This window comes from Trematosphaeria pertusa, assembly GCF_010094035.1.
Source record: "Trematosphaeria pertusa strain CBS 122368 unplaced genomic scaffold BU26scaffold_3, whole genome shotgun sequence".
Lineage (NCBI taxonomy): Eukaryota > Fungi > Ascomycota > Dothideomycetes > Pleosporales > Trematosphaeriaceae > Trematosphaeria > Trematosphaeria pertusa.
Genome location: NW_022987214.1, coordinates 3,341,547 through 3,355,118, shown reverse-complemented (window position 1 = coordinate 3,355,118; position 13,572 = coordinate 3,341,547). Strand labels below are relative to the sequence as shown.

Genomic DNA, 13,572 nt, shown 5'->3' with positions numbered 1-13,572 from the left:
GTTTGGGTTTGGGCAAGGCTGGTGCTGGATAGCTTCTGCTCACTGAGCTCTGCGCAATTGCCCCACGAGCCATGCGCGCCATCACAAAGGCAACGAGCGTAGCTTCCCAAGACAACCGCTGCCCGCCCTGACACTCGCAGCCGCCGTGCGTTTGCCTATTTCGCGCCTGCTGCCCCCAAACACGCCCTCAAGCTCCCGGGCGCCCTCCGCATCTGCTGCTGAACCCGCAGCTCCAGCTCCCACAACACCCACGACAATGGCCTCGGGCGTCAATGAAGGTAGCATAACTTCTATCGTGGACATTTGCTATGGGCTCTCCCGCGACGAGGCTGCGCAACTGCTCCGGGCAAGTCCTTTTCCGTAGCTTTGCGCGTGACTAGGGCTGACAATAGCTGTGTAGATATCGAGCAGCAACGTTGAAACCGCAATCAATAAATGGCTCGACTCAGGGACAGAGGGAGTCAGAGGCCTGCTGAAGCAATCCAACTCGGGGTGGGACAACACTGCGTTTGCTGCGGACAGATACGGGCAGACTGACGGCACCGGCGGCATCCCCAGTATGTTTTTCCTCACGCGCTTGGCCCAGGATACCACTAATGCAGCAGGCTTGCAGCCTTCAATATAGAGTATGCCCCAGGTGTTGACAATTATCCCCACAGCGGCGGCCCCAGCGGCGCTCCCAGTCGGCCTCCCTCGAGAACAAGCCAACGCTCCGGAGTCTCTACCCACGCTGGCGACGCGCCAGTACAGAGTCAGTGCTACCACCTCACAGTGGGTGTTACTCGGGGTACTGACTGAGATCTCAGGCATCGAGAGCGGTCAAGAGTCGGGCGTAATAGGTAACACCGGGCCTGTCTTTGGTCCAGCCACCAAAGAATACTACGACGAAGCTTCATGGGCGGTTGTTCCTACCACAGCGAATACTGAATACATCCCAGACGTCCCGTTGCCTTATCGGAGCCGGAACCCGGATATGCCTGCCTTTATTAGACCCTTGCCGAACGATAACTATCTTCCAGCGCTCTTGACGATTGTCCATTCGATACCCCTCTTCCGAAACACTCTCCTTGCGCCCAAAATAACCCAAGAAAACTACTGGCTAGGTGACGAGTGGTGGAAAGGGAGTGCTACCGGTCCCGCACGCACTGTGGATAGCACCTCTGACCGCGGAACATCTCTTGAACTGGACATCATTTATGAGAGTCAGCGCTTGATGGCGGCCCTGGACAAAACCGATAGGGCGTATGTGTGTGTCAACAACCTGCTCCAGCTCGACGCATGGAAGGAGTCCCAGGCACAGCCAGACGACCCAGCCGATGACCTGCTCAGATTCCTCTTGACGTGGAGCTCCGCCTGTGAGAAACAGATGCCCGATCTGCAGTTGAACGGCTTCCTCCGATCTTCGATCAATGCAGGCGGCCAGCGCCAGAGTAGCTTTCTGCTCGATGCAAACGTTGTGCACTACGGCACCAACCCGGATCTCAATCTATACGATGTTCTCGATCAAGAGCTCTTCTCCACCGCATCTGGAAATGCCCATATCATGGACATTAGCAACGTTCTTATGCTCAGGTTGACTACGTCAAAGACGGATGCCTCCCGTCTGGACTGCAAAATCCCAGCCACGTTCTACGCGGACCGATACCTCGAAGAGAACAAAGAGGTGATGAACGAAATGTTCCTGGAAATCAAGGGTTGCGAGGATGAGCTTACGGAGATTGAAAGGAAGGTGGAGCAATTGAAGTACCACAAGCCACGGAAGATTGCCCATTTGGAAAAGGTGGAGACCTTAAAGCTACTACAGTCTAGCATGAGAGCCTTTAAGACCGAGGACGATGCCATGATTGAGGACCCGAAGGATGCAGCGGTTTTTGCTCAACTGAAGTCTCTTCATGAGAGTATCGAGTGCAAGCTATTGAGTGAGTCGTGCGCCTGAGTTGCACAAACCATCAACTGACAAGGCACAGCTTTGGAAGAGCACGAGAAGAAGATTCGGGAGACTCTCAAGGACATATCCAGCCGCTTCCAGGCCCCCATCGATGAGACGGCAAATGGCGAGGTCGCACAAGACGGTGCCTCCGAGCCCACGTTCATTCATCCCTATAATCTCTGGGGGGTCTCTACCTCACCACGAGTGTTCTACGTCCGCCACCGTAAAGAGGAATCTGAGCCGCCCGGATCTGAGCAGTGGTGGCGTATTGAGTACAACACTGCAGGAGAGCATGCAAGCATGGTTCGCACCGAAGTCAGTCTCGATCAAGTCCTGGAAAAGGCAAGCTCAGAGGCCAGGAGCGCCCTTCTGGTGTACGCAAACGACGCCGCTACGTCTACAGCAGCTATACCCCTTTCCCCACCACTGGAGGATTTCGTCACGAGGGACAACCTCAACTTTCTCCAGGAACTAACACAGAACGGATATGATGAGCAGGGCGAGGATGACGGTGGCAAAGTAATAGGCTCCTGGATGGATGAGGGCTATCCTGACGATAGCTGGAATTCAGTGAGTGCTAAAGAGTTCCATGAGCAGGCCGACTCCGGTGTCTCCTCGACGACGTTGACGCCCAACACCGAGATGGACGACGAAGGTGTGGGTATGGTGGAGATGCAGGAGGTTAACGGCGGCATCGCAGCTTGGGCGGGCGGCATGTCGAGTAGCGCGTCTAGCGATACCGTCGGAGAGGCGATGGACACTAGCGATGGTAGGAGCCAAGGGGCGGTGCATCTCATAGACGTTGAGATGAGCGATGTACAGACAGCGCAAGCTCATGACGAACCGAGCGTGGAGCATATTGAGGTGGTGGAGAAGAAGGGTGGTTAGAAGGGAATGGTCTTGCATTGCCTAGGCGTATGTTTTGGACCTGGGGTCTGGATTGCATGGCAAGGGACCGTATTACTAGCTCTGCTCGGCTCAGCAAGCGTGCATGGGTATCAGGGTACATATATGAGCGCATTCCTGGTATGGGCTAATTGTTGAGGAAACTGTAGTCTTTTGCTGTCGTGTTGATGCGGCATAGTAGCAGCGCTATCGGCGTGAGGTGAGATTGACAATGAATGCGCGACACGCACGTGATTTGGCTCGCCGACCGCGGAAGCTAGGACCGGGGACGGACAAAGAGGCGCGAAGATCAGCGTGCATAGTTTGGACGCCTGCAGGATGGGTGTTCTTCCACAAAGCGAGCTTCGCTTCGTCTTCTCGGGCGCGCCTGTGATTCGGTAGCACTAGAAGTAATCCATCGCCTGATGTTAACCTTGGAAGGATTCAACTCCACTGCCGCCAGGCAGCAGCTCGTGTTTCGCGACCGCGTTCGGCCTTCTCGGACTTGCATGGATGTTCGTTAAGTAAGCCCCCGCGCTAGTCGGCTGTTAGTAATCCGACATCACCCCGGACCGTGGCCCATGCTCCCAAGCTACTAAAAGTGCGCGCCGCCGCTGCAGTCACCGCTCGATGCTCGACTTTGCCGCTACAATCCTGCCTTGACTCTGCACACACAGAGCACGGCATCACGACAGATTCCTCGATCAATGCGGGTGCTGCAAATTCCACTGCAGCCTTCCTCTCCGGTCGCCCACGGCTACCTCGCGGCATCGCACCACTCCCGCCAGCCGCTATGCGGTAACAGCGAGGGATGGGGCCCGATAAGTCCGGATCGATATGACTTCACGCCGTGCTTTCTCGATGTCTGGATAGCCGTGGTAGCCGTAGCGGGCACTCTGGGGGGAGCGGGCGCTGCTTGGTATCTGTACCAAAAATGCCCGCCGCAGCCGGTCAAAAAGAATTGGCATTTCTATGCAAAGCTGGTACGCAGAGTCTGAGATGCAAGAGCCCTAGTCACGTTTGAAGAGTTTCTGACCCATTTCGGTGCGCAGATCACGATAGGAGTGCTTATCGGCACGACCGCATTGCAAGCGGCCCTCCAGATTGAATACTACAGAGGCATCTGGGCCGGCGACTTCCGCTTCTGGACCACCATCGTCACCATCATCTCCCTCGGCGCCGTATTCTTCGTCCAATATGCTGAGCATTGGCGGTCACGTAACGCCAACGGAGTCGTCCTGTTCTACTGGCTCTTCCTCCTCATTGCGTACGCCGTCAAGCTACGCTCGCTGATCTCCCAGGACGTACATCGCGAACATATTGCATACTTCGCAGTTTTCTGCGTCAGTGTTGGGTTGGCGGCTTTAGAGTTTGCCCTGGAATGGCTGGTGCAGAAGCGCTTGAGCGACTATGATGCGCTAGGGGACGACGATGAGTGCCCATATGAATATGCGGACATCTTCTCCGTGTTCACTTTCAGCTGGATGACACCCATGATGAAGCGCGGCTACAAAACCTTCCTCACTCAAGATGACCTTTGGAACCTCCGGAAGCGGGACACCACCAGAGAAACGGCAGACTTGTTTGAGAAAGCGTGGGACTATGAGTTGGAGAAGAAACACCCATCCCTGTGGTTGGCCATGTTCCGCGCATTTGGAGGACCGTACTTTAGGGGTGCTGTGATCAAGACCGGAAGCGACGTCCTAAACTTCGTCCAGCCGCAGCTCCTGAGACTTTTGATCGCCTTCGTTTACTCGTACCGTACCGACCACCCTCAGCCGGTCGTGCGCGGAGCAGCTATTGCGATCGCCATGTTTGCCGTGTCTGTGTCGCAGACCGCCTTCCTACACCAATACTTCCAGCGCTCCTTCGAGACCGGAATGCGCATCAAGTCTTCACTGACGGCCGCCATCTATTCCAAGTCTACACGTTTGTCGAATGAAGGGAGAGCTTCCAAGACAACCGGCGACATTGTCAACTACATGGCCGTGGACACACAGCGACTGCAGGATCTCGCGCAGTACGGACAGCAGCTCTGGTCAGCTCCCTTTCAGATCGTTCTCTGCATGTTATCGCTATACCAATTGCTCGGCTGGAGCATGTTTGCAGGTGTTGGAGCCATGCTCATCATGATTCCGGTCAATGGCTGGATCGCTCGGCTTATGAAGAAGCTTCAGAAGCAGCAGATGAAGAACAAGGATGCGCGTACAAGGCTCATGACGGAGATTCTCAACAACATGAAGTCCATCAAGCTATATGCTTGGACCACAGCCTTTATCAACCGGCTCAACCATATCCGAAACGATCAGGAGCTCAAGACACTGCGCAAGATCGGAGCCACCCAAGCGTTCTCCAACTTCACCTGGTCTACCACTCCTTTCCTCGTTTCTTGCTCCACTTTCGGCCTCTTCGTCCTCACTCAACACAGGGCATTGACTACCGACATCGTCTTCCCAGCCCTTACCCTTTTCAACCTGCTGACGTTCCCACTGGCTATCCTGCCCATGGTTGTCACCGCCATCGTGGAAGCCAGTGTCGCCGTCGGACGAATCACCAGTTATCTGACTGCCGAAGAACTTCAGACAGACGCTGTCGTTCGCGAGGAGTCGGTTGACGAGAACGGCGAAGAGTCGGTTCGTATCCGCGATGCCACTTTCACTTGGAACAAGCACGAGGAGCGTCGAGCTCTGCACGACATTAACTTCTCGGCGCACAAAGGAGAGCTCGCTTGTATCGTCGGTCGCGTGGGCGCCGGAAAGTCATCGTTACTTTCATCCTTTCTAGGCGACCTTTGGAAGATCAAGGGCGAAGTTGTCGTCCGAGGGAAGACAGCCTATGTTCCGCAGTTAGCTTGGGTCATGAACGCTTCGGTCAGAGAAAACATTGTGTTCGGGCATCGCTGGGACCCTCAATTCTACGATAAGACTGTCAAAGCTTGTGCGCTACACGATGACTTCGCGACTCTGCCCGACGGTGACCAGACCGAAGTCGGCGAGCGCGGCATTTCTCTGTCTGGGGGGCAAAAGGCGCGACTTACTCTAGCTCGAGCAGTGTATGCTCGTGCTGATGTCTATCTCCTCGATGATTGCCTCTCCGCCGTTGATCAGCATGTCGGCAGGCATCTGATAGATAACGTCCTTGGCCCCAAGGGTCTACTCGCTGGGAAGACAAGGGTGTTGGCGACAAACTCGATTCCCGTCCTGATGGAATCAGACATGATAGTCCTCTTGCGTGAGGGTAGAATTCTGGAGAAGGGCACCTATGGTCAGCTTATGGCAATGAAGGGCGAGATTGCCAATTTGATCAAGGCTTCTCAAAACGAAGACCAAAGTGAGGCAGAGAGCCGAGCCTCGGAAAGCGTCGTTAGCGAGGAAGAGACCGTTTACGGCACGAGCCCCGTTTCCGACGACGATCAAGAACAAGAAGAAGCCGAAGCCGCACAAGAGAACACTCATATGGAGCCTCTTCGTTCCGGCAACGGAACGGCCCGCAAGAACAGCTTCAACACGTTGCGGCGCGCGAGCACGGCCAGTTTCAAAGGGCCGCGGGGTAAACTCCTCGACGAGGAAGCTGGTGGCTTAAAAAGCAAGCAAAAGAAAGAGTTCTCCGAGCAGGGTAAAGTCAAGTGGTCTGTCTACGGGGAATATGCAAAGACGAGCAACCTCATTGCCGTTGCATTCTATCTGGCGCTGCTTGTTGGAGCGCAGACCGCCTCGGTGGGTACGTAACCGATCATTCGCTGCTCACTTTTTCATCTTTTGCAGGTGAAGACTGACACCGGGCAGGCGGGAGTGTGTGGCTCAAGCAGTGGTCCGAAGTCAACCAACGATACGGCGGTAACCCCCATGTGGGCAAGTACATAGGGATTTACTTCGCTTTTGGGGTTGGATCTGCTGCTCTCAACGTGGTCCAGACGCTCATTCTCTGGATCTTCTGCTCGATAGAGGTAGGTGCAGGGCTCGGCCCACCATGACATGCATGAAGTGCGTGCAATTTACTGACTCGCCACCGTAGGCTAGCCGAAAATTGCACGAGCGAATGGCATTCGCAATCTTCCGGTCCCCCATGAGTTTCTTCGAGACCACTCCAGCCGGGCGGATTTTGAATCGATTCTCCAGGTAAGCTATCGTTTTCCTTGGCTCACGCGGCCCGAACCCTCCGATTTAGTTCCCCGCGAACATCTCCCGCCCGCGTGCTCTAAGGCAGAGATCTTAGAAATGATTGGACCTGTCCAATATGTCGTTTCAGCTCATGCTAACATCTTTTTTAGTGATATATACCGAGTAGATGAGGTGTTAGCGTAAGTGCACCCCACTCCTACAGCCCGAACTGGATGACACATCTGACGCAACCCAGCCGAACTTTTAACATGCTATTCGTCAACTCCGCTCGAGGTATGCAGACCCGTCATGCGTCCAGTTCTGTGCAACCACTGACTGACGACCCCAGCCGGCTTCACCCTGGTCATCGTCTCGGCGTCCACTCCCGTCTTCATTGCGCTGATCATTCCACTCGGTGCGCTTTATTTGTACATCCAAAGATATTACCTCCGCACATCGCGGGAGCTGAAGCGGCTCGACAGTATCAGCCGCAGTCCTATCTATGCGCATTTTCAAGAGTCGCTCAGCGGAATGAGCACCATACGCGCGTACAACCAGCAGAAGCGCTTCGAACTTGAAAACGAGTGGCGCGTCGATGCCAATTTAAGGGCCTATTTCCCGTCCATCAGTGCGAACAGGTGGCTTGCAGTTCGGCTAGAGTTCATTGGCTCCGTCATCATCTTAGCCGCTGCCGGGTTCTCCGTCATCTCTGTGGCTAGCCATAGCGGCTTGTCTGCCGGTATGGTCGGCTTGTCCATGTCGTATGCGCTCCAGATCACTCAGAGTTTGAACTGGATTGTTCGACAAACTGTTGATGTGGAGACCAACATCGTGTCGGTGGAGCGAGTCCTCGAATACGCCAGTCTACCGAGCGAGGCGCCCGAGATCATCTCTAAGAATAGACCACCGATCAGCTGGCCGTCTCGGGGAGGTGTCGCATTCAACAACTACAGCACCCGATATCGGCCAGGGTTGGACTTGGTATTGAAGAACATCAATCTTCAGATCAAGCCTCATGAGAAGATCGGTGTGGTCGGTCGCACCGGAGCAGGGAAAAGCTCGCTGACCATGGCACTGTTCCGGATCATCGAGCCTACAGAGGGCTTTGTGAGCATCGACGACTTGAACACCAGTACCATCGGGCTGTTAGATCTACGGAGACGTTTGGCCATCATTCCCCAGGACGCCGCGCTGTTCGAAGGCACCGTCCGCGATAACCTCGATCCAGGGCATGTTCATGATGATACGGAGCTCTGGAGTGTTTTGGGTATGTTGACAGTTTCGCAAATGAAGGGTATGCACCTAACCGGATTACAGAACATGCACGCCTCAAGGATCACGTCGTGAGTATGCCAGGGAAGCTCGATGCTCGCATCAATGAAGGCGGTAAGTGTCGGTCGTTTTGAAGCGATTGCGGCCGTTGTTAACCATCACTCAGGGTCTAACCTAAGCGCTGGTCAACGACAGCTAGTCTCGTTGGCGCGAGCTCTGCTCGCACCCAGCAACATCCTGGTGCTTGATGAAGCCACTGTAAGTTATTTCACAGCATATCGCTCCTTCTTCCCACCGCTAATATGACGTGCAGGCCGCTGTGGACGTCGAGACCGATGCCATGCTCCAAGCAACCCTGCGCACCAGCATGTTTCGCAACCGAACCATTATTACTATCGCACACAGGATCAACACAATCCTAGACTCGGACCGTATCATCGTCCTCGACCACGGCAATGTGGCAGAATTCGACACTCCAGCCGAGCTGGTGCGCCGCAGAGGCCTCTTCTACGAGCTTGTCAAAGAAGCAAATCTCCTCAACTCGCTGGACATTACACAGACTTGAGTAGAGTGTGGGGGTTGCAATGCAGAGGCATTATTAGTGTATCGGACCGATATGCCCAGGTGGATGGGAGGAACGGAACCCCCGATGTGGGGACCGCTGGAATCATACGATGGCGACGGAAGGCTTGCATGGGGACCAATGTAGAGCGGGTGCCACAGGGGTTGCCTACCCCGTGAGTAGATGGAGGTTACACGAGTATTCGTCTCAGACTCTCTCACCGCCGCTCGGACAAATTTCACGGATAGAATGATGCGGGATGGCTGGATATCCCGGATGTGTTCTTCCGATTGGGACTCAATGGGAATCTGTTTTGCATATGTGTCTGTCTACTTAGCTACTGCTGTGATTTCTCTGATTGTTCTTCTTCTTCTTCTTCTTCTTCTTCTTCTTCTTCTTCTTCTTCTGCTGCTGCTGCTGCTGCACTGCGGGACTGTACGCAGATTGGATAGGTGCGTTGTTGCGTCACCTTACCGATATGTTTGCTGCTGCTGCTGCCTCTGAGAATTTTCCTGCGTGTCACGAACCTGCATGCAGACAGAACTCGAAGTGAACGAACCAGACCGGCTTTGCATCCCCCTGTCGTGTTTGCTACCTACCCTACATAGCAGCCACGACGCTTACCCCAGCCTAGTGTGCAGTAGGAGTCGGCACGGTGCGGGTCGAGGCATTCATGCACGTCGTCTCTTTGGGGGGCTGCTTACCGTGCGCGTGTGTGCGCTTTTCGCGAGCGCGCTGCGAGCGGGTCGATTCTCGATCCGATTCGATGCGGGTCCGCTAGCCGGGATTCTGGGTGAAGATTCGATTGCGATTGCGAGGAAGGTGCGCCACTGAGATGGGCCAATAATGGGGCTGCAGCCTGCGCATGCTGGCAGGCTGGGCTTGGAAGTGAGCTGATGGGTGAGTTGTGGTGGATGCTTGCTTGGACGCTGGCTGCTGTGGGCCGCAGGAGGGGAGCTGAGATTGCGGGTATGACTGAACTGGCTTGAACTGAAATGAAATGAAATGCGCTGGCGGTATCCACTGGGCGACGGGTTCCGTCTCGGCTTCATGGTGCGAGTGCGGTTTAAGCTAGTGTATTACTAGCTATGAGCGCACTCCTCTAAAATAGGAGACGAGCTCCCCGCGCACTGACTAAAGCTCCATGCTCTCCGCGGACCCCTACTATTTTCGACATTGTAGGCGGGCCCCGTCGGCTTGCGGCGTTATCTTTGCTTTTGTACGTTGGGTGTGCGGAGAAAATAAACGTGTGAGGCGCCTGTCAAATGGCGTAGTGGAGGGTGGACAGGCTTCAGTGTAGCGAATAGCTCCAACGGCTTGAGTTCTGGGCCATGCTGTTGCTTGCAGACTATCCGCGTTCTTCTATTCGCAGTCTCCGTCAACTTTTCTGTAAAGGAGCATCATGGGATTGCCGCCGCGAGTCATGAGCCTGTCCTAGTCTTTCCTGGAAACAACGTGGCGTACGGCCCCTAGCGGGCTGGCTGGCCGCACGCCATCTTCCGCAATGCCGCACTTGCTTCACGCCGGCGATCTTAGCGCCCAGAAAGCGTCACCGATGGATGTTTCGTTATGTACAGTAGCGTGCGACTGGGGAAGCATGGGACGCATCTGTCGTGCACCGGGGAAGGCGGGTTGCAGGTTACCCCTGACCATAGCTTCACCGTTTTCTGGTTTAACGGGCCGCCAAAGGCAGCCTGGGGCTTGAGCGATAGGACCGCACTGCTCGAGAGCAACAGAACCAGGAAAGGCTTGTCTGCTGCTGTGCCGCGACAGGGTTCCCCCGGGCCTTGCAACCCTACACTCTGTCTGTGAGCTGGTGTGAAGCACCGTCGAGATGCGCTCCGCGGTAAACGGTGAGCTGCAATAGTACCGGCGGGTCTAGTTAGGAGCAGCGAGGCCTGGTCATAAAGGGGGTTCTTTAAGAGTCAGGGCCCGCCTGGGGTTCTCCGGCTTTCGAGTCGAAAACGAATCGTGCGTTTGCTGCTTGTGTTCAAGCGGCTATAGACGCTTCTCTCGGTCGGCTTACTGTCTGCTCCTCTCGGACGCGGCATCCCGAGCGTTGAGGGCCGTTTGCACGACTACGGTTCCGCCTGCCTGCCGCCATTTTGGGTATCCGAGACCGTTTGAGCGGCTGTCATCCCTGGTTGCTGATGGCGGACTCGTGATTGTTTCTCACTCTCGTTATCAGACGGCACTTTCCTTCGTTTATCACCCTGATTCAGGTCGTGGGTCTTCCTCGCCAATCCTGGACTGGCCTGCGAGTCATCCTCCTTGCTGTGTAAGTGCCTGGGAAAGGCGAGCGAAGTGTGCATCTCCAGCCTTACGGCGAGAGCATGCTTACGACCTCTTCCACGGGCCTGACCTGGCACCCTTCTGGCATATGTGGCATGCTAATGGATCCCTAGCCATCACCTTCTCCCCAAACTCTGGCTCAGGAGTCGACGCGAGACCGCGGGCCTGGACGACAGAACGACTGCCCACGATTCGCAATTCGAATACCGTTCCCAGCTAGCGGCAGCCGCCATGGCAAAAGGAAAGATGGATAATGCACAATCGATGCCGAAAGGAGGACAGCTCTCCTCCCACGTGAGGAATCCGATGGCCCCACGCACGACCGCCATGGACGGAGGTCCGACACTCGCGTTGGTGCACAATTCCGACTACTATGCGCCGGTGAGTTGCTTTCGCTTCGACGTCCATGTGGGACACGGGCTCAACAGGCTTGAACCCCGCAGGCGCGAACAAGTGGCCGCTGTCCTTCCCGCTGTGTCGGTGCACTAGCGCACGTCAGCCGTTCCTTTTGCCGCCTCTGTGAGCTAACTGCCGCCCGCCCAGAATGCGAGACGCTCCCCTCCACATGCCGGTACCGAAGAGAACGATGGACTGGCCAACAAAACCCCAATTGGAGCGCTAGGCTGGCTGATGGTCAATGGGAAAAGGGCGCCTGTTTTCGATGTCCTCCCCGGCTTTGAAAATCTGTTCGAGGGATCGCAAGCACCGGTGGACGCGTCGCACTTGACCCGAGCTCCTGGGAAGCTGCCGAAGGAGGCCCGAGCGACAGGTAAGCTTAAATCCACCACATCATGCTCGGGTGATTGACAGAGGGCAGCACTCTCCAGATCGCAAACAGATGCGTCCGCGGTCGCGTCCAGCCGCTTCTATGGAGCTGGGAATTTTCGCAAGGCCGGGAGGACCCCTTCAAGGCCGACAAGCCTGAAGCGGACGAGCTCCAGAAAGCTAGTGGGCCGTCGAAACATCAGATGGACGGATGACGACGATGACTACGATAGCGATCCGCCCGCTCAGCCGGCCAGGACGATGCATGAGATGTACATCGGGCACTTCGAGGCGCTGAAAGAGTTCTATGCGATCCGCTTCAGGGAACTCACGATGAAGCCATTGCGACAGATCGTCACAGCGTGGGTCAAGACGCTGGAGCCCAATCGGCTGCGGACATACGGTCGCTATCATGAAGAGGCCACCCTTGAGGGCAACGGGCCGCCTTGGTGGCCTCGCGATATTCCCTACAGGGAGCCGTCACACCTGAGGTGCCAAGGTATATTCCTCCAGCCGCCCTTGACTCTGCAATCACTTACACGGCTACAGACCTGATTCCTCTCGCCGTCGACATGATGCTGCTCCACCGACGCGTCGACGAGCAATGCGGGAAGCGCCGCGGTGGCTGGATCGCCAAGCTCAGGAAACGAGCAATGTACTGCTGTTCCACCACTGAGACCACCCAATTCTCGTCATCCAAAAACATTGAGTTTAGCGCGGCTATGAAGGAGCGCGCCCTTAACTCCATACTGCCCACCCTCTTCGATATCGCGCAGTCGCATGAAGACCATCTCGCCCAGTATGACCTCTACGAAGGTACCGGCAATAGGGATCCGGGTAGTGGCAAACACGTGCAATGGCAGCGGACCCCGAAAGTGGACAGAACCAAGCCGAGAAAGCGCCAATGTCGAGCCAGCACGCGCGCTCGCCGCGTCGAGTTAATCCTCGAGGACTCCGGCAGCGAGACAGAGGTGGATGAAGAGATGATGAGCATGCCGAGCTCCGCCTTCTCTTCATTCCAGTCGTCCGGCAGCCACAGCGACGAGGATGTGAAGATACCCTTACATGCCCTCTCTACCAGACCTCCGTCTCCTATGGTGAGGGTCTCCACAACCCCCCAGCGGGCTAGTCCGGGGTCCGGCTTCTCCCCTCGACGCTCCATCCCAATGCAAAGTACTTCTTTCGACCAGTCACTGAGCCGGCTCCATCTCGAAGACAAAGATGCCGACGCCAAGGGAGGGAGCGGCGGCTTTGGAGTAGGCCCGCCTTCCGTCGTCCACCCAGCCTATAGGGCCCTCGAATATCCGCCAATAGAGAGCGTCGCCGATTACATTCCTGGTAGTGGTCAAGCCGCCTTCGCTCCCGTCCCGGACTCCGGGTTCTATGCCTTCCCGCATATGATACCTCTTTACCAAGACAGCTCACCCAACGCATACGGGCCACCCCAACCTACGCTGGACGTCTACCGCGGAGTTGCTAGACCACCAGCGTTCGATGAACGAATCGCGTATGGAATCCAGCAGGGCGCGTTCCCACCTGTACCGCCAGGAACAGCAATGCTTTCTCACGATGATGGCGCCCAGCATGGTCTTCCACTAAGCTTCCACAGCTAGGCTTCGCTGTCACTCTCACGATTCTTCTCTTTTGTCAGCCACTTATCCGCCAGTTTCACGTCGAGCGTTAGCGCGTTTATCCTTCCCCGCACTCCTTTGAGGATACTTTGGTCGACTGCTGTTCGTTTCTTCGTTTCTTCGCTTCTTCGGATG

At 55.8% G+C, this 13,572-nt stretch overlaps 3 protein-coding genes across 3 annotated transcripts; all 3 read left to right on the top strand.

The window, feature by feature from the left end:
- Nucleotides 1–42: 42 nt before the first annotated feature.
- On the top strand, nucleotides 43–3,110 carry BU26DRAFT_516275 (uncharacterized protein). Its single transcript, XM_033828283.1, has 5 exons — nucleotides 43–346; nucleotides 401–557; nucleotides 614–751; nucleotides 807–1,919; nucleotides 1,968–3,110. The coding sequence occupies exons 1-5, from the start codon at nucleotides 257–259 to the stop codon at nucleotides 2,816–2,818; spliced, it is 2,349 nt and encodes a 782-aa protein (XP_033689029.1). The 5' UTR covers nucleotides 43–256; the 3' UTR covers nucleotides 2,819–3,110.
- Nucleotides 3,111–3,427: 317 nt separating this feature from the next.
- BU26DRAFT_602037 (multidrug resistance-associated protein 1) lies at nucleotides 3,428–9,199 on the top strand. The gene is made up of 10 exons (XM_033835313.1): nucleotides 3,428–3,798; nucleotides 3,868–6,535; nucleotides 6,601–6,761; nucleotides 6,830–6,933; nucleotides 7,086–7,115; nucleotides 7,172–7,209; nucleotides 7,265–8,182; nucleotides 8,233–8,301; nucleotides 8,354–8,445; nucleotides 8,501–9,199. The coding sequence occupies exons 1-10, from the start codon at nucleotides 3,523–3,525 to the stop codon at nucleotides 8,750–8,752; spliced, it is 4,608 nt and encodes a 1,535-aa protein (XP_033689028.1). The 5' UTR covers nucleotides 3,428–3,522; the 3' UTR covers nucleotides 8,753–9,199.
- Nucleotides 9,200–11,833: 2,634 nt separating this feature from the next.
- Nucleotides 11,834–13,564, top strand: BU26DRAFT_234137 (uncharacterized protein). The gene is made up of 2 exons (XM_033820918.1): nucleotides 11,834–12,305; nucleotides 12,356–13,564. Exons 1-2 carry the CDS (start codon nucleotides 12,068–12,070, stop codon nucleotides 13,417–13,419), a joined length of 1,302 nt encoding a protein of 433 aa, XP_033689027.1. The 5' UTR covers nucleotides 11,834–12,067; the 3' UTR covers nucleotides 13,420–13,564.
- The last annotated feature ends 8 nt before the right edge of the window (nucleotides 13,565–13,572 follow it).

Bases quoted from the DNA above. Each gene is read 5' to 3' on its own strand.
- BU26DRAFT_516275 (XM_033828283.1), top strand. From the start codon at position 257: ATGGCCTCGGGCGTCAATGAAGGTAGCATAACTTCTATCGTGGACATT. The intron at 558-613 runs GTATGTTTTTCC...GCAGGCTTGCAG, and splicing joins CGGCACCGGCGGCATCCCCA to CCTTCAATATAGAGTATGCC. The intron at 1,920-1,967 runs GTGAGTCGTGCG...GACAAGGCACAG, and splicing joins TATCGAGTGCAAGCTATTGA to CTTTGGAAGAGCACGAGAAG.
- BU26DRAFT_602037 (XM_033835313.1), top strand. From the start codon at position 3,523: ATGCGGGTGCTGCAAATTCCACTGCAGCCTTCCTCTCCGGTCGCCCAC. The intron at 6,536-6,600 runs GTACGTAACCGA...GACACCGGGCAG, and splicing joins AGCGCAGACCGCCTCGGTGG to GCGGGAGTGTGTGGCTCAAG. The intron at 6,934-7,085 runs GTAAGCTATCGT...CATCTTTTTTAG, and splicing joins ATTTTGAATCGATTCTCCAG to TGATATATACCGAGTAGATG.
- BU26DRAFT_234137 (XM_033820918.1), top strand. From the start codon at position 12,068: ATGCATGAGATGTACATCGGGCACTTCGAGGCGCTGAAAGAGTTCTAT. The intron at 12,306-12,355 runs GTATATTCCTCC...ACACGGCTACAG, and splicing joins GTCACACCTGAGGTGCCAAG to ACCTGATTCCTCTCGCCGTC.